At 38.5% G+C, this 25,457-nt stretch overlaps 1 protein-coding gene across 1 annotated transcript; it reads left to right on the plus strand.

Annotated features, from left to right (window-relative positions):
• Nucleotides 1-965: 965 nt before the first annotated feature.
• On the plus strand, nt 966-25,455 carry LOC131693119 (pro-resilin-like). Its single transcript, XM_058980680.1, has 2 exons — nt 966-1,048; nt 24,299-25,455. Exons 1-2 carry the CDS (start codon nt 1,031-1,033, stop codon nt 25,328-25,330), a joined length of 1,050 nt encoding a protein of 349 aa, XP_058836663.1. The 5' UTR covers nt 966-1,030; the 3' UTR covers nt 25,331-25,455.
• Nucleotides 25,456-25,457: the final 2 nt, after the last annotated feature.

Consider the following 25,457-nt stretch of genomic DNA (forward strand, 5'->3'; position numbering starts at 1 on the left):
CCGGGTACCGCGTCGGATATATAACGGTTAAAATAATACTTAGAATCACGTTCTGTAATAAAAATACAGTTTGTAAGTAAATTAGTATGAAATTTTAAAACATGTATGAAATTATCGTTAGAAAAAATTTTAACGGATAAGATCTCTATCATGCAATCACATTCAAAATGTTTTTTTTTTCCTCTTTAGGTTTTCATTAACAAAATATAAACAAATTGAATTTTTTTTTTTCAATTTAAATTTTTTACAAAAATGTTGTTTTTGTGAAAAATTTAACTACATTTTTTTCGGTGTATATATTTTTCGTGCAGCAGTATTCATTCCCTGTAACTCGTTCTCAGATAGTTTTGTTGTATAAAATACGGTATTCGAGTTTTTTTTTCGAAAATGCTACATGTAGAAACTTTCACGACTTTTTCAAAAATCTTGAGTGAAACTAAACTTATTGACTGTGGAAAATGTTTATTCTTCCATGCCGGTGAAACAGGTAAAGTTTCACCTGAGATGATCGGTTACGATTTTGAAGATTTTCGGAAGATCTTCGTGGAATTCCTCTGGTGCCAAAACAGCAATTCTAACGAACCCACATATGTTTACGATCCCGTTGCAAAAGTTTATCGACAATTCAACTACCTCATAACGAACCCAATGCGCATAGGTGATCATTGCTAGAAATGCAAGAAATGAAGGCATAGTATCAACACAATAAAAAGCAAAAGCCCGCACCTATTGACCTGTTCTACTACCCGTTTTGGGAGACCGATACGGAACACGTCCCCAACCCTATCTTGCCAACGAGAAAGTCAACTTTTCCAAAACAAAATACACAAACCGACCGGCAACCGGCACGAATGACAGCCGAGTGAAGGTAATCACAAATATAAAAGTCTGTGCTGCTATAAACATTTTCGGTATTAATCTCTTCGCAGTGTTTCCGTGCAGATCTCGAGTTTAACTACATAAACAAAATTTTCAGTTAGGCTCGTGTTGGCTTGAAAAACTGTATGCTGATTAGTTAAAACGTGCGAAAATGATCAAGTTCAGTGTGGTGAGTGAAAAAATTACCGGCATTAAAAACGAAAATAATCATTGATATTACATTTTCCAATGTTGTAATGTACAGATGCGATGTATTGTGTCTGTAGTATACAATTGAAAGCGGACAAGGTATTTCAACATAATGCGTAATATTAGCATACACAGTGATGTGTGTAGTGTTCACCGTAACATACAGTGGTTATAATGTTAATAGTTTTTATATGCATCGATGAAACTTTCAGCGTTTGTTTGTTCAAATATCAGTACGACATTTCCCTAATATTAGCTATCCTATTAGAACGGGAGCTGCCAAAAATGGAGATAGGTCAGTGTGTGGGGGAGGGGGTTAACACCTCTCCCTACAGCCCTAGTTACGACCCTGTTAAAATCCAGAAACCTTATCTCAGTTGAAAAAAAATTATGCCGGGATTAGATTGACGATTTTCAGACTAATTGCATAATTTTTTTATATTAGAAAGACAAAAATGTGCCAAAATGCAAAACAGTGAATTTTCGTCAGAACTTTTTTTTAAATTACATCCAATCTGGACGTTTCGTGAATTTTAAAACAATTGGCATCAAAAATAAAAATTTGATTTTTAAATTTGCCCTTTGAACATTTTTCAATTTCTGGACTCAGCAACCATCGTAGGTGACCAAAGCGACTTTGGTTTGTCATTAGTGATCTACACTGGCAAATCCTAATAATTTTCCACCTACTTTAATAAGTTTTGCATAATTTCGACATAATAGTTGTCATAAAAATAAAAAATAAAATTGATATCGCACAAGTGTGGTCAACACTTGCCTGTATCCTTATTTCATAGACATCAATGGTGCCCTATATCAGGTGGAATTTGGAATTATAATTTGCAGCTGAAAGATGGGACTTTTCAAGCGCTCAATTTCCTCTGAATGCATTGTTCAACTATACCCAACTATTTGGCAAATAAAATAAGTGTGTGGAAATTAATTTACAAACAATTAGGCCTCCTGTTCAGCGAACTTGCACAAACATAACTTCGTCAAATTTTAAACAACTTTTCCGAATGAGTTCAGATCGATTTTCAGTTGTTAACTAAATTGTAGACAATTGAATCATCTATCAGATTCTCACTTTTAGTGTTGTTTGAATGTGTAGAGCACCATCTAGAAGCAGAAATGTGAACAAGTATTAGTATAAAACCTACGTCCTCACGGAAAAATCTTCAAAAAAAATACTCTGGACCCCGACGGATTATTTTGATTTTGTTTCCAAATGAAAGGGGAAAGTCCATTCTTTCATATCCTGAAGCTTCAGAGATGCTGAATTCTTTGCATAAATTTGTACTATCAAAAACACCGTGGTTGTATTGATGATGGCTGCGTTTGAAGATGCAGAGTTGATTCTGGTTGCTGATAGCTCAGGGGCTGCAGGAGCTGTCCACTAGGTGGGCAGTGGATGTGGTAGAAGCATGGGATGGAATATTAGTTTGATCTGCGAGAGCGTGCATGTCCAAATTCAAAGAAACTGGTGGTTGTATTTAGTACATCCTCGCAGCTGAAACGAGTGGGGATATAATGCTTGTAGCGGGAGGCTTGGATATTTCAGCTTTCGGGATATTGTCCGGCTGAAATAACTTATGTCCGGCTGCTTTCACTTATGTCTCGCCATCCATGGTGAGACAATGTGGTGTCGTCAACAGCTAATTATATAGCTTGCGCGCACGTGATTTCCCCACTGCATTCTGCCATTCATCGCGATTCGGCACCTTTCGGACTTTGTATGTCTATAATCCTTCATGTTGTAAGAAATATGCACAAAAGTTTTGCTTAAATGTAGTTTTTTCTCCACAATACACATTGAACTAAATTTTCTATAAAAATACGTAATGGAAAAAGTCGTTTTTCAGAGCAATTGCAATACAGCGAAGACCCCCCTTTGTTTATGTTAGGTTGACGAAATTGGGACAATGGCAAAACATTCGTTTATTTCTTTTTAATAAACCGAAGCTCTAAAATATTCTTCTTTAATCCCTAGACATAGCCTCATAATACCGGTTGGTCGACAAAATCGAGTCAAAAACTGGTAAAAACAGAGGCTGATAAAAACGGGTATTCAATGTACCTTTCTATTGAGAAAGGCAAAAAGTTACAGCAATTTGAAAGTGCAATTTGGTTCCATACACCCTTTACAGCATCCCTTATTACCTGCTAATGAACTTCATGTAGATCGGAGTTCTGGTTACGTGTCAAAATGTGCGGTCACATACGAATGCCCATATAACTCAGAGCAACCATTATTTCTAACCAATGAACTGCCTATAATCGCAAGTCAGTCCCATAATGATAGGAAATCCCATAGAAAATGGGACAACTATGCGATCATTGGTAGTGAAAGTTTCAAATGAAAGGTGTAGTATCCTCGATGATTGCTACCGAATTTCATTTGGATTGAAGTACTCTTTCAGTGTTATGAGCAGTGGCGTAGCCAGAACACAAAGCTAACAACATGCTCAGTTTTATAAAACGCTTTAGCTATCATTTTGAAGATCCTTATACAATAAAAATATTATATATTGCATATGTTAGGTCGATATTGGAATATTGCAGTATTATTTGGTGCCCTTTTTCAAGCAGACATGAAGAACGAATAGAATCGGTACAAAAACAGTTTTTATTATTTGCCCTTCGTTAATTAGGATGGACAGCATTCCCTCTGCCATCTTATGAAGCACGCTGCTTGCTTATCAATATTCAAACATTAAAGGAGCGTCGCGAATTTGCAATTCTCTCATTCATTAATAATATCGTTTCGCATCGTATCGATTCAGCTGAAATTTTATCCAAATTGAACTTTTATGCACCTTCACGACAGCTACGAAATCGAAGTATATTTTCAATAACTCCTTTTCGCACAAACTATGCAAAATATAGCCCCATAAATCGAATGATGTCTATTTATAATCACTATTGCGACTCAATTGATTTTACAATGTCTAAACTGAAACTAAAGCAATATTTTATACACAAAAGAAATTCTAACGCGTAAGAGGATGATTCTGTAAAAGCCGAAATTGCTTCATTTATACTAAATTCACGAAATATACACATTAGTAATTAAGGAAATCTGTAGTCTACATAGATTGACGAAATAAATAAATAAAAATTTGGTTTGAGGGGAGCGTTGAAAATCGTTGATTTTTCGAAAATGTTTAAATTTCATGTAAGGTTGATAAATTATTGAAAGTTCAGAAACAAAAATTAGTCTAACAAATGCCTTTTATAATTTCTTTCATAATATGTCAATTAAGTCAAAGTGTGAAAATACAAGGATCACTTTTAAAGTGGAATAAATGTTCGAAAACTTTTCTAACGGTCAAGATCACAATTTCGAAAACATCAACTTTGGAGTTTTAACAACCTCAAAAAAGCTTTCCAACATAAAACAGCACATCTTTTGATATAGTAATTTTTGTGATTAAATCTTCTAGAAGTAAATTTGTTATTGCAGAGGTGTTTCGAGTTACTCTCATCAGAATCCGACACTGACTTAGATAACGGACTAAGCTAGCGCCGGATTCACGCTAGCTCCAAAAAACGAAAACACGATTTGTGCTTCTGAGCAAACCCCCAGTCCTACGTGAAGTTCTGATTTAAGCTGATGAGAATTAATGAACCGATCCTTGGTTTGGCTTAGCAAGTCAATGCAATATGTACTATGCTTTATTTCTCCTTGGTGGAGAAACATTTTGGGTAAAAAAACTGTTTTTTTCTGTTTTCGTCACTAAGAAATGTAGCTTAGTGCTCCTAGAAGCAATTATGGAGAATTAACTTTTCAAAAATAGTAAGAGACTTGGTGTCTTCAGAAAAGTTGTTGAATGTTATTTTAAAAAAACATTGTTGAACTACATGAATGCAGTATATCGGGATATAAAACGATATTGAAGAACTTTTCAATCCAACTAATTTTGGGTTTTGTGGGGAGGGGGTTAAACCCCCGGGGTTATGAGTAACAGAGAACGGGGACACGTCCATATAAACTTGTACCCTTTTTGCCTTTCTAATACAGACAGGATATCTGAATAGTAAAAAACTACTTAAATTGGTGCCAAATTGGTTTGATCTGCAGACTTAGGCGCATAGCCCATCTTCGATGGTTGCGAAATCCATGGGGGGTGCCCCTCCCAATGACCGGCAGTGTATTTATAGAAGAAAAGTGTTTGCAGCTTTTCGTTGACATATTTGTTTTATCTAAAGATGCTAACATTTTTCCTCGTGGAGATGAAAGGTGATTGCTCTATTATACATCCAACGACCAATTTCAAGAGTGCTCCACACTGAATATATTCACGTAACAATTGAATAAGTGCAATATATCTACACTTCTAGAATGAAAAATAACGTTTTTGATTCTAAAATACATTTACTTCAAGCAAATTATCGAAAAATAACATAAAACGATCTCAGCAATTTCCTGTTCTTAATCATTTAATTGCTGACAATTATCAATCCTATCCTATCCTATCGATCAACCAAAGCGATGAACCAGTCAGTCGCATTCAGATGGCGCTGCCAACGGTAAACGAAAAAAAACTACAGCGGCTCGAATCGCGCACATACTTTTCACTATTATTAGTGACCAAAATCTCTATGTAAATTCCACTATTCTCGCGATATTTTCACCAACTAACACACAATTCGATAAAAGAAAAGACCTGGTGAACGACTATTTTGTATTAATTAAAATTTAAACTCACCGAAAAACCTAAAAAAATAGAGCGAACAAATTTACGTCCGAACGATTCGGCAGTACTGTCACTACAACGCATATCAAACACTAATATATACTGAAATTGCATAATTTCTAAAAAGGGAGCTCAAATACGTTTTTAGAGACTATTATTACAATAAAGGTGTATTTACCGCATGCGATCCCATCGATTTTTATTTGCATTGATTTTTCAGTGCCAAACGCAGGCACGTAGCCAGAGGGGGGGCTAGGGGGCTAAAGCCCCTCCCAAAATTTTTCAAAAATAAATTTTAAAAACCGGTTGTTGCTCATTTGGCATGAACAAATTATTGAGAAAAAGTTGAAGAAGGCTATTTCGAAACAACGAAAGGCAATGGTCATGAAATTCAGTGTGCTTTATGTCTTTGCTCGAGCCAGTGCGAAGCGAACGACAAAAATAGTAACTTTTATATTGTGTACCTTATCTGAAGAATAAAAGAAACTGTTACTATAATTGTTGCTGTAGTAATCTGCCGAGATCAGTGAGTAGCAGCAGCAACAAGTGGTGCTCCAGCCAAATACGATGATTATAAAATTATTGATGATTCGCATAGGACCGAACATTCATAATGTGGAACATTTCCTGAAAGTGTAAATGGAGGTTAGACTTCCGGAAGCCGCCTTTATCGAGTTCTACCATGTCAGGTATTTACCGCTCAACAAATTAGCCCAGACGAAACCATTCATTTCGAACAACTTAAAACACATGGTTGTGTGTGATAATGCTATAATTATGATCCTCCCATATACGGACGATGAGAAAATCAATGTTCCGCTACAAGATCGGATACCGCTTACTCGCAGATTAATGTCACTTTTGGGAGAAATGGAATCCATTCGGAAGGGCAATTATTTTTATCAAACAAACAACTTAACCTAACAATTGTGCAAGTAACATCACTGTTCTCCAAGTATGCACTATTGCCTAACTACGTAGATCTTAGCTGAGGGATGAGTAAAATTTAAATGCGTCGATTTTGAAACGAGTTAAGGAGATATTGGATTTAATAGTTGTAGGGAGACTATTCCAAAGATTGATAGCACGTATTCGAAAAGAATTTCTCAGATAGTTTGAATTTATTCTGGGTACTACTATATTATTGACGCGAGTTGATCTGCATTTTGTAAAAATAGTGGTCAGATAAGGCGGTCCTTCGTGTAGAATTTTGAACATTGTTGTACAGTGTCTATATTTCAGATAGTTTTGGAAGGTACATCGTAAAATTGAACTGCTGAATTGTGATATATGGTCTTTCTTTGATAGATTATGAACATATCTAGTAGCCGAGTTAAATGCTACCTCCAGTTTTCTAAATAGTGTAGTATTTGGAGTGGAAAAAATAACATCGCAGTATTGAAATAGGGGAACCAGGAGAGTTTGTGCCAGCTTCTTTCGTATGTGAAAAGGAGTAATTTCCCTAAGACTGACGAGAGAGTGTAAGCTGTAATAAATTTTTCTACATAATGCGTTGATTTGAGGTTTCCAAGTTAAATGAGAGTCGAATATTAGCCCCAAGTTTACAACTTGATCCGTAAATGCGACTGAGGTTTTGTCTACTGATATTAGCAAATCATTTTTAATAACAGTAGATGATTTATGGAAAATAATTGCTTGTGTCTTTTTACTATTGAGCATTAATCCATTAGATTTAGACCACTGCACTATATTCTCTATGTCTATATTGATTTTGGCAATTACACTATCAATATCATTTTTATCACCAGAGAGGTATAGTTGAAAGTCATCAGCGTAAAGATGATAGCTGCAATGACTCAGTACGCTGGGCAAATCATTTATAAATAATGAGAACAGAGTTGGTCCTAAGATCGAACCTTGGGGGACTCCACTGTGATTTTGTTCTATACTTGAAATTACGGAATTATGTTCGACGAATTGATTACTTTTCTCTAAGTATGAGGAAATAAGCTTTACGGCGGTATTTTCAAATAGATAATTTGAATTCAGTTTATGAATAAGCAACCGGTGATTGATGGAGTCAAAAGCTTTACTAAAATCGAGTAGTACTAAGACGGTTATTTGGACTTATTGAGGGCGAGAAGCAAGGAAGAAATCAGATATTCGCGAACATAAAGGCAGCAATACGATGATGACACGCAAATGTTCAATAGCAAGATAGAAGTGAACATTCCCCCTCCCAAAACCTAGTTGGTGAGGAAAAAATATTTCCTCGACTCGTAAACAGGTTTCCACGTGCAATGGCTAAGCGCTTGCGCGATATCTGCCGGACAACCATTTAAACTAGTTATATTATTTCTATTGTTTACATAAGGAAATATATAAAAGACCCACGACCCCGTTTGTTATTTTTAAATGATAAGTTTTTCAATTGCACAAATTTTGATTTTCTGTGTTAGGTCAATGCACACTGTGCACTCTGTACTTTGTACTGTGTCACACAAAAAATATTTCAATTTTTCTGAGAACTATTCATCCGAGAAGGCAGTTTTTGTTTCGCGTCATTTTAACGCAATAGAGGTGACTGGAGCTGGGTGGCCGAAGGGGCAGGTTGACCGAGTGCCTTTTATGAAAAGGCTATTATGCGCAGTAGCGACATCTATAGTGATTTTGGTGGGGTATTAGGTCACCAATGTACCGACGTAATTTCAGGTGTTTTGGTGCTGTCGTTTGTACAGGAGCACGTTTATTCTTTTTTCGGCACTGGTGAGTAAATTTCTGTTTCTGAAAAATAATATGCGTAACGTGAATCAATTTACATCTGATTTCCAATAACTTGGTACTGCTGGAAAGGGTATTCAAAACCCAACAAAATAGTATAACGGTTACCAGTGTACCCTTATATTTTTTTTTTTTTGTAAATCGTGATTGTTCTCGAAAATATACATTGGGGTAGGTTGGCCGAGTTCTGTGCGGGGCTAGTTGGCCGAGTTGTAAATTTAGTGTAGAGTAATGTGCACTTTGATATTTGTGAAATGCCAACCTTTTTCAAAGCAAAATTTGATGTTATGCTAATATTGATGGTTATAAAGAAAAATATACACGAGAAATAAGTAATAAAAATAATTTAAAATTATTACCAAATAGAAATAAGAGATTAGAATCATTAAAAGTCGGAAATTGTTTATAAAGAAGTTGATTCTGATATTTTATGCATTAAATGCCTAGCAGGTTTCAGAGTCTCCGGCGCCTGTGTCTGTGCCGCTTCAATCCTGAAATTTTTCCTCCTGAGGAGTTTCTGGCAGGATTTGTCACAGATCGACCCAACCTCGAACAAAACTCGTCCATTAGCATAGAATCTGCTACAGATGTAAGCCTCTCTGAAGACGTCAGACCTCTTCCCAAGGCGAGTGCACTATCTGATTCGAAGAAGTGGCAAGGTCGTAAACGCCGATCGACTCAAATTTTAACCGATTCCCCAATAAAAGCTGTATTGGAGGAGCAGAAAAATGAAATCAAACGTAACCGTACGCTGGCGGAGGAAAAAATCAGCGAAAGCTGGTAAAAAGTTCACTAAAGCTGCCAAAACTAAGTTCAAAAAGGTTAAAAAGACTAAAAAGTAAACAGTGGATTTTATTTATACGAAAAAAACGATGTTTTTTTGAATTAAAAGTTTTCCACTGATACATTTGACGTGTTTATCTTATTTTACCAAACTCGGCCAACCTACCCCAGCCATGGGCTTGATTGGCCGATTTTTCTTTCCGCATTTGTTTGCTAATAAATTTTTCCCTGATTTTTTTCATGAATGTAAAAAATTACATATGTGCCCATTTTTATTGACGCTTCATTTCTCTATTACGAGGAATTCGTTCCGTACTAATAAACTGTTATCCGTAAATCCGTGTTATCTGCAACAAACGTGTAAAAGAAACTTCTTTTAAAACTGAACGGGTCAAAAAGTGGTAAAACAATAGGCAATCACGAAGAGCGACTAAAATGTTGGGACTGATTGAATCTATAAGCCAATAAATTGGGATAAGTGTTTCGATTTCATGTCTTCAGTATGTGACAGTCTTTCGTTCTGTTTTTGCTCGTCATGGAATAAAATGAGAGAAATAATCTTAAATAAGAGAGAAAAGAGAGGAAAAAAATCAACCAATCGAAATCGATTCAAGATCACTCTTCGATCTTTTTTATTCACTCAACACGAGTGCTTTCGGAATTGCGCTCTGATCTTCTCATTTCGTTTTCGTTATCCATACAACTTTGATGCGTTAGGTGCAACAATTTTAATTGAAACTTCCCAAATAGTGGTAAAACAAGCCTGTAATCAGACAAACATTACAGTTTTCTTCAAGAAGTCATACATCTCTTCCAATCTTGACGATGATTGTAAAAAAATCAAGAGCTAATTATTTTTATTCAGAAACACACCAATTATTGAGCAGATTAGTGTCCACACATTTATTTAACGAATTGACAAAAAGTTTTGCAATAGTTTGACAGGAAACGGATAATTTGCTGTAATTTAAAAACAGATAACTCTAAAACAAAGCAAATTCGGTAAGTGCAATGTGTTCTATTCCATGTGTCGGAAGCAAGGATGCTGAAATTATTAAACTCACCTATGTTTATAGTTTCTAGTTATTTTGGTCGTGTCATCAATGTTATATTTACGATATTTTACGTAAATTAGAAGCATTTACTAATCAGTGCTAAGCAATTTTCTTTCGATTAGTGAACAAGTTCTGAACAGTTTCGCTCAGCTAGATTAAATTCTGGGTAGTTCCTATTAGTAGATTAAATCATGAATTCCGAAATAAAACCTTCAATTGTTCAAATAAAATATTTACTTAATCTAGGTAGTCTTGTCAAGTTCCAATGGTTTTGCAAGATTGCTGAAAGTCAATAGAGATAAGGTTCTTATTCTTGCATTGTAGTGAAATCAGTAGTTTTTTGCACTCACTTTACATTTTGACTTTTACTATAGTTTCAGGGATCTAGGAAAATCAGTCTACATTATTTTTAATTCGTAAGTCCAGTTATATAAAAAGTACCTAAAAAGAATCTACTTAAATAGATAAATAGATAGTTATTCTCAGTTGCCTGATAATATTGCCGAAGATAGTCTTTAACTCAATCCCCACGAGAGTCAAATGAAACAACATGTGTTTTTCTCAGGATTGTTATGATTACGACATGTTCAGTATCATTTAAATTGAAAATTTCATAAAGCATTTTATCAGAAGCAAACTTCGGATAAAGTCACAGAACTAGTAATAGTAGCAAGATGCCTGATCATGAAAATAGGAGTTGAACCTATTTTCCGCATCTACAAATCCCCTGCCTTATCAGAAGATTTGAAGCAAATTTCGACATTCAATTTGTTCGGACATTCTTTGCAACGATAAACTTGGATTTCACACTGATATATTCCTATCCATGAAGACAACCTTGAGGTTGGTTTCGTTCTCCTGATTAGCAAATGCGTGAAAAGTTTCGGGCTTTTGGATTATTTTCTACTCATTCCAATTTAGCGTCTTCTACATCTTGTAAACGGTGTAGTCTAGAATGCGTAGTATTTTCAAGCAGCCCTAAATACTTTGAACTTTTGAATATTCATTTTTGTAACTAGAGAAATTTCTAACTTGGAATTGTTTTCGCTAAGAACTTTTCATAATTACGTTCAGTTTCCAGTAAATATCTCAAGTCATCAGAATTAATACATTTATGCAATAATTTTTAAGCCCCTCCCGAAACAAAATCCTAGCTACGGGCCTGGCCAAACGTACGGATTGAGAAGTGATTTTTTTAATATAAATGGGTAGTACTATGATGTATAATTTACAAAACTCTTATTAAAGCACATTTAATATCAAATAATTGTTCGAAATTCGATCAGGAAATTGCCTAAATCAGTCTTCACAAACATATGCTCAAATGAAGATTTTAAAATCCCTAGTAGCTTGTTTTAATAACAGATGGATAAAAAGTATGATTGGATATATAGTGAAAATTCGGCAAATTCAGGAAGAAGTGATAAAAATCAAGTAGAAAGTTCACAATGGTTTCTCGGAGATGCTGAATTGACTTCAGCAAACAAACTCGAGTGAGAAATACCACTTCTTCATAATCATACATTAAAATTTATTGGATCGGATCCTGTTACGGAGATTTGGGTTAATAAGTGCAACCACATACGACATTCTAAACTCTCTTTAGCCGTGTTATCAATTTCCGTCGGTTCTTAGAACCCGTGAATAATTGTAAAAAACCAGTAAAAATGTCACATGCACATGTCTTATCCCTTGTGCTACCAAACCATGACCGTCGAAACAAGTCTGAAAAAACTGTTACCGATTCTGATGATACTAGTAATATTAAAACGCATTGAATACCATGGATTGGCTATTTAACTATTTGTGTTAAAAAACTGGTATACAACTGAATTGACGATTCCAGATGCAGATTTGAAGACACAGTAATTAGACAAATGTCGATTTTAAATATAAGTAGACATAACCAATAACTTGCAGATATTTTACATTCGGATTTGACCTAGTGCTACGATACAACAAACCTTATTACTTATGTATTAATCTGTACAGGCACATACGACGACTGGCTCATAAAATTCGCGTATGATACACCACAAAACCAGGGTAATTTAAATAATTTGAAACACATTGAAATGGGTATCAAATTGCTTAGAATCCTAATGATAATGAATGATGCAGGTACAATTGCACCACTAGGCGGATTGAGGAAGGAGTTTTAAGTGTAAATTAACATACAACTTTGTCGTAAAGAAAATGAAAATTTTAAAGAAAAAGCATCTTAGTGCTGCAACAACATTCCATTGAAAATTTAGAAATTGACATTTGTTTTTGTCAAATATCTTTCTTGGATTTGTTTCAATTGTTCAAATTGACACAATGGACCACATCCAAATTAGAAGAAATTTTGAATTTGCTAGAATTTACGACTATGAATAGCTGTTCTGTGAGTTTCTTTTTTTTGCGGCATCTGATAGATTGTCTAAATTCCTTTTAAGATTGTTATGATAAGTTTTACGCATCATTTACTAATTTAAAAAACTTACGTATCTTCCATAAGCTCATTAACTTTTGGCCTTTTCAACAAAAAAAGTTATGCGATTGGATCATTAAGCCATATGCTGTTTTTGATTTTTTCCGATGCAGCTGAAGTTGAAAATACGTAGTCGAACTTTCTTTTCGATTTTGTATGTTATGGAATTTGATCTAACTTGCAAGATTCTTTCCGATACCCGGAGGGTCGAGTCTTATTTACTAATTGACACAGCTCGACGATTTGGGACAATGTCTGTGTGTATATATGTGGCTAACTTGCATTCGTTTTTTCTCAGCAATGGGTGGATGAACCAATCTTATCCAAAGCGAATCAAATTTACGAACGTCGTTCAAAAGGGCAATTTCACCATTGAATTTCGCAGCTTCTCGCGTAATCAAACTGGTTGTTTATGAGATTTCCGACTAGCTCTCTTTGATGGTTTTCTTTCTGCCAGAGATTTACATCACTCGCTGGATTTCAAGAGAAGCGTACTTTTTATTTGGCAAGTGGCTGCTCTGTGAACAACAGTAAGAGGAAGTACTGATTCCGAAAAAAAAACACAATATTATATCATAGCTAAGTTAAAGACCCCTTCACAAGAAGTGGATTACAAAGCGCAACGCTGCTGTCCGCTCGTTGATGAATGAACATGTCACAGGTGTTGTCTAGCGTGGTGTGAGAGAATAAGCATTTGTTTACTATACGCTCAAAACCACGGGTGGCAATCGAATCAAGTGCGAAACGTAAGGAAGTTCAGTCATTGGACTCCGCAAGCTATGTAGTTCATGTATGTACATATAGCTCAACTTAGAGCTTATTGGTTTGTCTCCCAAGGAGTTTCCTGATGGGTGAAATGTTGTGTTGAGCGAATTGCGTTATGCCATGCCCTAGAGTGATGCGACGAAGGGGAGAATCGTTTATTCCCGTAACTATCGGTTGAGTCATATATTTCTCTACGCCCACTCTGTGGTTGGAAGTGTAAATAATGCGCTGTAGCGTCCAACGGGGATGCCAGTTTATCTTGATTAAGCAAAATAATTGCCCAGAGTGAAAGGAACCTGGAGTCGCAGGTTTTAAAGAGCTACGATGTTATGTAATGGCAATACAAATATCAAATTGGAATGCTTCACAGAGACCTGTTGAATTTGCTGGCGGCGATGAACGATGGTCATATAACGTTATAGCTCCAATTCGTCAAAGTGCATAGCAGGAACTTGTTTTATGCCAATATATTTGAATACGCATAATCTATCTCAACTATCTTTGTATCGCAATTGCATATGCTTAAAATTTACACAAATGACCTTTATCAGTACTTACAAACATTTACTAATAATTCTTCGTGGTTTAGACGGTCAGACGCTGGTCTTATGTGCGAGCTCTGACGAGAAAGAATCATTTCTGTGTGTCAGTATTAGCTGTTTTTTATTCAAATCGTTTATTTGATAAGGCACGTTGCGTTAGCTTAAAGGTGCCAATTTTGTTTTGTTTTACATTTTAAATTGCTTAAAACTAGGGGATTACATATTGATTTTTTTAAAATGAAACTAATGCGATTTTATAGCTATCTTATATATCTACACAAGGGGATAATATTGTTTTCGTAAGATTAGGGGGGTCATTTAGTTTTTGTGGCAATATGGTTTGACATTTTTATCAGTGAGATTATTGGAGCAAATAATGTTTAATTAAGGGGGACAATTTTTTACGACTAACTTAAAACTAGGCATAACTAGAGGGCATGATTGAATTTTGTAAAGATTCGTAATTATAGTTATTTTTGTGGGTAGTAGAGTTGGGCAATTTCAACGAGATTATATAATATAATAGTTAAAACTAGAAGAGACAAGAAGAGCTAAATGCTTCGTGATGATATTGGGGGGGGGGGGGTAGGGGTGTTACTTCTGGGTATAAGAGTCAGGGGAGGGAGGGTAGACAAAGATGGCAGGGAGAGAAAATTATTTCAGTTTCAGGCATCGTGAGATCAACGGATGGATTACAAACTCGGGTGGCCTTCATCAGGGGAATCATGTACTGGGACGCCGGGTGGTCCTCCTCAAGATGGCAGGGGTTTTTCCAGACGATTTCGTAGTACGGCTCAGATGTGGATCGGCTACATTTCGAGTTAAGCGTGTTATGTTCGTGTCGTAGGTCCCGTGTTTGTTGGCTCATTCGATACAGATGGTTTGATACAGGTGGAAGAGCGTTCTGAGAATGATAAGAAGATAACAAGGGGCAGTTAGACTTGTATATTGATGGTTTTCACAAAGGTGTATATAAGGGATATATAGAGAACATCGCGGCTTGCCAGCACATCTCGAACCGGGACGTTGGTTGGTCTTCCTCGGGCCCGCAGGGTATCCATTAGCCGAGACCTAGCGGAACTGTACTCGGTGCACGCCCAGACAATGTGCTCGATGTCGTGATAGCCGTCGCCACAAGCGCAGATACCACTATCCACGAGCCCAATACGCCGGAGATGTGCATCCAGCGTGTAATGGTTTGCCATGAGTCGGGACATCACACGAATGAAGTCACGACCCACATCCATCCCCTTGAACCAAGGTTTCGTCGATACCTTAGGGATTATCGAATGTAGCCACCTTCCCAGCTCTCCACTGCTCCACGAAGTTTGCCAACTTTCGAGGGTTCTCTGATGAGTAATACTGAAAAATTCGCTGAAGCAAATTGGTCTTTCGTAAACGTCTCCTTCTAAGGCACCCACCTTAGCTAAGGAGTCTGCCTTCTCATTGCCCGGAATGGAGCAATGAGAAGGGACCCATACCAAGGTAATCTGGAAAGAGTTGTCAGATAAAGCACTCAGTAGCTCCCGTATTTTCCCCAAAAAATACGAGGAGTGCTTGCCTTGTTTCATCGAGCGAATAGCGTCAATGGAACTGAGGCTATCCGAAACGATGAAGTAATGGTCTGCGGGTAATGTTTCAATGACTCCAAGGGTACACTGAATGGCAGCTAGTTCTGCGGCGTAAACTGAAGCAGGGTCACTGAGTTTGTAGGAGGCGGTGAGGTTTTGATTGAAAATACCGAAGCCAGTGGATCCTTCGAGGTTTGATCCGTCAGTATAAAACATCTTAGAACAGTCGACTTCTCGGAATTTATTATAAAAAATGTTTGGAACCACTTGTGGGCGTATGTGGTCCGGAATTCCACTAATCTCGTCTTTCATGGATGTGTCGAAGAAAACAGTAGACTCAGAAGTATTTATGAAATGCACACGGTTGGGATTGTAAGAAGAAGGGTTAATATTCTGCGCCATGTAGTCAAAGTACAGGGACATGAAACGGGTCTGAGAATTGAGCTCAACAAGCCTTTCGAAATTTTCAATCACGACCGGGTTCAAGATATCGCATCGAATGAGCAATCGATATGAGAGTTCCCAAAATCGATTTTTCAACGGGAGAACGCCCGACAGCACTTCGAGACTCATCGTATGGGTCGACTGCATGCACCCTAAGGCGATACGCAAACAACGATACTGAATTCTTTCGAGTTTGATGAAATGTATGTTCGCGGCGGATCGAAAGCAGAAGCATCCGTATTCCATTACCGACAGTATCGTTGTTTGATACAACCTAATTAGGTCTCCTGGGGGGGCACCCCACCATGTTCCGGTTATTGTACGAAGAAAGTTGATCCTTTGTTGGCATTTCTGTTTCAGATACCGAATATGGCATCCCCAAGTACCTTTCGAGTCGAACCAGACCCCTAGATATTTTACTGTGAAGACCTGAGCGATAGTTTGACCCATTAATAGAAGCTGTAGTTGTGCTGGTTCACGCTTCCTTGAAAATACAACTAGCTCAGTTTTCTCCGTGGAGAATTCGATACCCAGCTTAATAGCCCAAGCAGACAAATTGTCCAGGGTATTCTGTAATGGTCCTTGTAGATCGACAGCTTTGGGTCCCGTAACAGACACCACGCCATCGTCTGCAAGTTGCCTTAACGTGCAGGAATTGTCAAGACATTCATCAATGTCGTTGACATAGAAATTGTATAAAAGGGGGCTTAGACATGAGCCCTGGGGAAGGCCCATGTAGCTAAATCGTGATGTCGATAAGTCACCATGCGAAAAATGCATGTGCTTTTCCGACAACAAGTTTAGTAAAAAGTTGTTTAAAGTCGCTGAAAGACCATGCTGGTGCAGCTTCTCTGAAAGAATGTTGATCGAAACTGAATCAAAAGCCCCCTTAATATCTAGGAACACTGATGCCATCTGCTCTTTGCTAGCATAGGCCATTTGAATTTCAGTTGAGAGCAACGCAAGACAATCGTTCGTCCCTTTGCCTTTGCGAAAGCCAAATTGTGTATCTGACAGTAAGCCATTTGCTTCGACCCAATTGTCGAGGCGGGATAGGATCATTTTCTCGAACAACTTCCGGATACAGGATAGCATTGCGATCGGACGGTACGAATTGTGGTCGGAGGCTGGTTTTCCTGGTTTTTGGATGGCGATGACCTTCACTTGTCTCCAATCGAGTGGGACAATGTTAGCCTCGAGAAACTTATTAAATAAGTTCAACAAGCGTCTCTTGGCAGAGTCAGGCAGATTCTTCAACAAGTTGAATTTGATTCTGTCTGGCCCCGGAGCTTTATTGTTACACGACAAGAGAGCAAGTGAGAACTCCACCATCGAAAAAGGTGTTTCGTTCGCGCTATCGTGAGGAGACGCGGCGCGGTAGATCTTCTGTGCCGGGGCGGAATCCGGACAAACCTTCTTGGCGAAATCGAATATCCAACGGTTTGAATATTCCACGCTCTCATTAGTACTGTTTCGATTTCGCATACGTCGGGCTGTTCCCCAAAGAGTGCTCATCGATGTTTCTCTCGTTAATCCGTCGACGAACCGGCGCCAATAATCGCGTTTTTTGGCTTTCATCAAACTCTTCATTCGCTTGTCTAACGTCGCGTACTGTCGAAAACTGGCGGGTAACCCGTCGTTCCGGAAGGTCTTAAACGCGGCGGCCTTCTCTGCGTACACGTCTGAGCACTCTTTATCCCACCAGGGATTGGGAGAACGTTTTTGTATGTTCGCGCCGGGTACTGGCCTAGTCTGAGCTTGATTCGCGCTGTCGAGAATCAAGCCAGCCAAAAAGCTGTACTCTTCCTCCGGAGGAAGTTCTTGGGTAGATTCGATGTTGTCGGATATCGCGGCAGCATAGCTCTTCCAATCGATATTTCGTGTGAGGTCATACGAAATATTGATTGATTTCAATGGCCTTGAACCGTTATTGATTGAGACTACAATCGGCAGATGATCGCTGCCGTGGGGATCAGGAATTACCTTCCACGTGCAACTTAACCGCAGCGATGTTGAGCAAAGGGACAAGTCTAAGGCGCTCGGGCGCGCTGGAGGAGCAGGAATCCGTGTCATTTCACCCGTGTTTAAAATTGTCAAATTGAAGTTATCGCAAAGATCCTGAACTAAGGAAGACCGGTTATCATCATAGAGGCAACCCCATGCTGTACCGTGAGAGTTAAAGTCTCCTAAAACTAGTCGCGGTGCTGGCAGGGATTCTGAGATGTCTTGTAGCCGTCGGTGCCCAACCGCGGTGTTGGGGGGAATATATATGGAAGCTATGCAAAGGCTTTTGCCTTTGGTTGTTACTTGACAAGCGACAACTTCAATACCTGTTATCGAGGGAAGGTTAATTCTGTAGAAGGAATAGCACTTTTTGATCCCCAAAAGCACTCCTCCATAGGGGGTGTCTCGATCCAGGCGAATAATATTAAAGTCGTGGAAGTTGAATTCTATGTCGGAAGTTAACCAAGTTTCACATAATGCAAATGCATCGCAACTCAAATTATTTATTAAAATTTTGAAGGAATCGATTTTCGGGATGATACTTCTGCAATTCCACTGTAGAACAGTGATCAAATCCGTGACCTCGTTCGATGAGTTAGCCATCGAAGGATACAATCGCTGAGAGGAGGGGCCATTTAGCAGTCAACTGCTTCAAAAATGTTCTCACTGTAGGGAGAAAAGCTAACATAAGACTTTTAATAGGATCAGTAATATTGAAAGTTTTTATTATCCAGTCCACTATGTCCGAGAGTTTTATAATTCCAGTGCTGTGATTACTCTCGAACTGAAACAAAGGAACACTTGGGATTTTTGATGTTCCTGGAAGTGCTGGGAACTCCTTCTCTGAGCTTAATCCTCCGAGACCAGGAGCTAATTGCTTCGGTTTGGTTGCAACACTTCCAATAGATGTGACTTTCGGAGCCCCCTCAAGGGACACCTTCTGGCCTTTACAAGGAACTTTACGAGAGGAAGTGTTCCTCCTCTTCCTATAAATTCTAGGCACCCTAGTAGATGTTCCCTCTTGTGGGTTACCAGCCTCGCCCTCGTCAGGAGGCAAGTGAGTATAGATGTTTGCTGAGGATGGTGGCGTAGCATTCTTTAACATTTCTGCGAAAGAATGTTTGGATCGTCCCGCAAGGGAACGTTTCAGTTTATCCCCGCGTAGTTTGTACGCGGGACATGCCGAGATATCATGCAGACTCTCCGCACAGTAAGGACACTTTTCGGCTTGCCTACTGCACGAATCATCTAGATGATTCTCCCCGCATTTTCCACAGCGGGCCTTATTGCTACAATGGGTGGCTGTGTGACCCAGTTGTTTACACTTTGTGCAATTCATGACCCGCGGCACAAACAGACGCACAGGCAGACGAACCTTGTGCAAGAGGACGAAATTTGGCAAAGCGGTACCAGCGAAGGTCACCCGATAAGAGTTTGATTGGGGGTACGTTTTTGAACCATCCCCCGCAACTACTACTGAGTGCAAACGTTTGCACTCAAGTATTTTAACTGGCTGAAGTAAGCGGTCTCTGAATCGGCCGACCCCGTACTTCAGCAGATCCTCGCACGTGAAACTCTCATCGGTTACGACGCCTTCGGATTGTACTCTTACAGCCGGAATATACACGTTATAATCCCGCGTAAAGTGCTCACAGCAAGCAATATCGTTTGCCTGCTTTGAGTTGGCTAGCAACACCCTTATCTTGTCCGAGCGGACCTTTGAAATTTCGGTCACAGCCGAGAACCGTTCCGTCAGGTCTCTAGAAATCTGAAGAAGATTCAGTGATTTAGTCTTGGGCCGAAAGAAGACCACAAATGGACCAGTTGAGAGTTCTGGATAGCATTTGGGCCGGGGGGGAGCCTTAGAAGTTGAACCCGATTCAACTTCCATTTGACCATCCGGAGAGGGAACCATAGAAAACGTCAACGCACGGGGTCAGCGCCCGCGCAGACGGAAGAAAGCAATAAATGTGTTACAAAAGACAAAAACCACTTAGCTTTAAACTGGTGTCCAACGACGAACCGATCCAGCTTATACAGCTGGCTATTGTTTAATCCTCACACGCGAACAAAAGACTGAGGACCGAACCGAACTGGCAAAATAACCTTGAATGCGGATTAAAACTATTCTTTATCGCCTCACACAGCACTACGGACTAGAAAAAACAACCTCTGTCTCGATGGAGAGCTCGAAAACGAATGTGTATTAGCTGTTATTTAGTACTTCCGATAGAGTTCGTACTTCAAAACCCGATAGAGTTTTACTGTCACCTAGGAAATGTTCATGTGACTTCAGGTCTTAACCACCAAGGTATTCTACCTAGCATCTCAAAAGTTTTGAATCGCTAGAAAAATAAGGTATAACATTTAAACATAGCGAGTTCTTCAAACTTCTACATATCGACTGGCAAAATCTGTGAAACACTCAATCTTAGTATTGTTACACACTTGCATGTAAGCTATATACTGCTTCAGAAAAAGATGAAAACGATTTTTTTTTTCAAAAATAGACTCAATAAAATAACATATTCATACAAATGTAAAAAAATCAATCGATTTTTATCAACCAAACAGGATAAGGGGCTCAGGGGTGGCGAAACACTTTACGCCCGAGTGGGTAGAAAGCATAGGGTGAGGGGTCTATTAGTAAGGATTTTTTCTCTTTTCGCAATGCACACGCTTACATTACATTCACATTAAAGCACGTTCGTTTACGCAAATGGAATTGAGGTACATCGATGTTTTCAAATGTGTGTAGTGCGAGATACATGCGTTGCACATCTAAATTTTTTGAAATGGTTCAAAATTTCGAGTGGGTAATTACCCACTCGGTTATTTTCGAGTCGGTAGTACTACCCATACTACCCACGCTTTCCGCCGGCCCTGAAGGGGCTTAGAAGAGCTACTGCTCATAACGAAATAAAACAAAAATATCGCAATCACTACCATTTCTGGCCGCTCGCCACACGCTCAAAGAGGCACGGGCTGCATGCCTAGCGTGATAGGCATGGCGCTAGATGCGCGTCATTAGAAAAACGCCAATAACTTTTGTCGTGTTGGAAGTTTGCCTGTTTTTATTTTTGAATATGATTTACTACGATATATACAACAATATTAGACTGAAATAACGTTGAAAATCGATTGGGAAATCGCCGTTATTTCAATTCATTTTAATTTTATTTAACTTCTTCTGTAAACTTTTATTCTCGTCATACCAAATTTTAATTGGAAGAATAACTTTTAACTGGTGAAAAAATGAGAAGGATCGATGCTACCAATCATGAGCAATAAAATAAAATCCAAGCTCATGTTAAATAAATTAAATAACCATCAGTCGGAAAATAATTCGAATTTCGAAAAACTGTTTAAATTGTATTTACTATTTACCGTTGAGAAGCCATAAAAAATTTACCGAAAGAGCACGACCAACGAAAAATTGTTTGCGCACTTGGCAGATTTCGACTCATATACCAAACGACTCTGCTCGACAAATTGTGTATTTTTTTTCTTTTATTTATCGAAGGGGAATCTTTGAAAGTTGCCGTGGTACTGTCGGATTCTTACTGCAGATTTTTCTCTAGCAAGAAAAATGTAAACCAAAGGCGCTCGCATACGTGTCATAAGTGTATATTGATGATAAAATATGTATGACGTGTCACAAACGTGCACAGAAGATTTCATATAAAAATGAATCATAACTGATTCGTAAAATTATGCGTTATAGATCACTATGTCCAATATTATACTTTTCCATGCGTTGGCAGCTATATGAGGTCAAAATAATGGCATTGGAACACAAAGTTTTCACAATGTTTCTCCTTTATGGGAAAAACAGTAAACAAATGTTGGTTCCATTAACAATTTAGAGAGAATATATCAAACAATGTTATTGTTGACAGGCGACTAGACGAAACAAATATTTTTCTTGTATTATCCATCTTTACATTTCGACATACTTTCCGAAACTAGTGGAAATCTTAAAAGAAATTCAAGTTCAATAATCTTGAAAATATAAACCAACCATTCCCAGAAAAACAACTTTGGTGGAACAAGTTTTGCTCCCGAGACAAGAATCTAGCTAGTGGTTATGGTTGATCTGCACAGAAATTACCTATGTCATCAGAGACATCCTTTCTGGCTTATAGCAAGCCAACAAACTAGGAATGTTGCCTGTGTTTTCTTTGTAACTCGATTACTCGAGAAATTGGCGCATGTCATAATCGTGTTTCGCTATATCTCAGTAACCCAGCAGAATTTCAAAATTCTGAAAGCGCGACTTTATAGAGATTTTAAGATTTAGTAACATGGCATAACTAACTCAGTTCACCCCAAAAGGGCGTTTGTCGTAAGATAGCACAACAGCGATGATGTATTGTTTAGAGTGCCTATATTAAAAGTCTGGCCAAGAGAAAATTGAAATGTGGCTCAAAAAAGTTGGGCTAAACTTGAAATTGTTGAAGCGCGCAATAATCTTAGAAATATATGTTCCGGTTTTGTTGAACAGTTGACAATTATCTGATATTTGCAAAGATAGAACGATATTTGACAAAATATCGGGGAATATGCTAAATTCAGAAAAAAAGACATATACTGCATTTTCGACGAAAAATCTGTGCAATCTGATAGTAAATCGTTTCATTCCCGAACAACGAAAATGGAATGGACTAATCGAATGTGTTTGAAAAATGCTTTTTTCGATTTGTCTTTCATGAAACCAACCGGAGCACAAAGTTAGTCAATACCACTATACTTTCTACTTGAAACGTTAATATAATATAGTTGTCATGTCGGTTTGTCGGTGGTTTACCCTCACACAAGTGCGTTCTGCCCTAACCATTTTCCAAAGTGTAATTAATGATTTTAAAACATTGCATATTTTACATGTTTTTGAACATTTTGCAAAGCGTTGTGATTGCGATTACAGGGGAAAATATTGGTTGAATGATATTTACTAATTAATGTTCTATAAGCCACTATACTATTTCCTTAGGGGGCGCGTTTTACCCCATCTTTTTCCAAATAATAATATGCTCAAACCTTAACCGAGCAGGTTTCTTAGAGTGGAATTTTCGCAATAACTCTGCAATTGTCACGTATGATAATCGACAATGAATGCAGTACCAGGACATCACTTTTAATGGAGCTTTTCACTTGTTGAGCCGCGATATTTGCAAAAGTAAAATGCACATTGCGTCATCTAGCCGCACATAAACTAAGCTGGTCCTGTTATAAAATTAGCTTGGTTTTACGGATTGTTATTTAACCGTGTTTAAACATTGATGATACGTAAAACTTTTTTCCGTTTGCCCCGAGAACTGAGTATTTTAAGTTTCCCCGGGTAGTGTATAAAAGCCCTACAAACTCCTAAAAAAGCTTTACGAAGTAACTCGTATCAAATCATCAACATCATCTCCTTTACACAATGAAACAACCAGTGCTTATCTAATCGTCAATCACACCCGCGCCGTGGTGAATTTATCTGTACACGCACCTGACGCCACATATAATTTAAAAGGTAAGAGAGCTCGTCTCTCTCACACCATCATCATTGTATCTTCCGTGTATGCATGAAACTGGCACGCCAGTGCATTATTAGAATGAAACGGTATCAGCGCCTGGCCGCAGTCATAGGATGTATTACCCACCACCGAAGAATGCGAGCTGACATGAAACACAGCAGCTGCTACGCTTACAACGTCAGTATACAAACTAACGAATTTTTCTTATGTTTCTTCGAATTCAAAGCGACGATCTATACATTTTTATACTCCAATCGATTTTATGGCGGCTACAATTTTCGTAAAAAACATTATTTTATATTTTCTCAAAAGAATTAACTATAAAAAGTAGCTCAGAGATTGCATTACTTTAGCGGTTAACTTTACTTTCAAAGCGATGATCTACAGCTTACTATCTATTTTCAAAACCGGGCGTTATTTTAAGATCTCATTTTTTCATGTCGATATTTTAATTGATTGCACCGACTTTCGTTTAAAGATCGATATTTAGTTTATTAAAATCTCTTAGTGCCTTGACAAGCAATAGCACAAGCAAATTCAAATGGGTTCGATAGTATAAAACCCGACAAAAATGAGCACAACTCACTATATATGAAAGTAATAAAATCAAGGATTTCTTTGTTTCTTTATTTCAGATTACGGTTTTGCTGTTGGCTACAGGTGCTATCGCTGAGCCTCCAGTGAGCGCTGGTTATTCTTATTCCGGTGGTCATGGTCACGACGATGGTCATAGTCATAGTCATGGCTCTGATGGAGGCTATATTACCGTTAATAGTGGGCATCAAACCTCGGAAGGTCAACACGTTGATCCACATTTGCTACACAAAGTGAAGGAAGTACTCGTGGAACACGAAAACAGTGGGGCTGGATCAGCTTCTTATAGCAGCGGCCACTCATCGCATTCAATATCCGCCCCTTCAACATCTTACGGAATTCCATCCTCGTCATACGGAGCACCATCTCACTCGCATGGATCTCTACCGTCCCCAATCTACGGTATTCCCTCGTTTGGAGGACATTCCTCTCGTGTGACAGGAGTGGAACTTGGCCACGTACGACAAGGAATCCAGCTTGCGGAATTTTATAAAGCCCAAAGTGCACCATCTTATTCATCCCACTCCTACTCTGCTCCATCCTTTGTGTCACATTCCTCCTATTCTACACCTTCTTTTGGCTCCCATTCCTACTCGGCTCCATCCATTTCTTCGCATTCCCATTCATCGCATTCTTCAATTTCCATCCCATCATCCTCGTATGGTGTACCCTCTTACAATTCTCTATCATCTTCCTATGGTGCTCCTTCTTCATCGTACAGTGCTCCATCCTCTTCATATGGTGCTCCATCATCTTCGTACAGCACCCTATCCTCTTCCTATGGTACTCCATCATCTTCACATGGACCTGTGTCATTTTCGTACAGTTCCCCCTCATCTACCTATGGCGCTCCATCCTCCTCGTACAGTGCCCCATCATCCCACGGGGCACTATCATCTTCACATGGACCTCCGTCATTTGGAGGTAGTCTCTACCGGGTTCCTGCTTTTCGTCCCACCTCGGTTTATCATGCTCCATCCGCGAGCTATCACGGCCCCTCATCTAGCTATAACGCACCTGCTCCAGTCTACTCAGTCCCTCGACCTGTCTACGGAACTCCTCATTTTCACTAAAATTTAATTAGTAATTTCAAAGTATCTAAGTCATTCCTCTATGTAGATAATTTATTCACAAACCATCATTTTCATCGCCATTATGAAACTGTTAAATGAAAAGTTTTTGTTACTGAAAAATTAAACA

This window comes from Topomyia yanbarensis, chromosome 3 (genome assembly GCF_030247195.1).
Source record: "Topomyia yanbarensis strain Yona2022 chromosome 3, ASM3024719v1, whole genome shotgun sequence".
In the NCBI taxonomy this organism is placed as follows: Eukaryota; Metazoa; Arthropoda; class Insecta; order Diptera; family Culicidae; genus Topomyia; species Topomyia yanbarensis.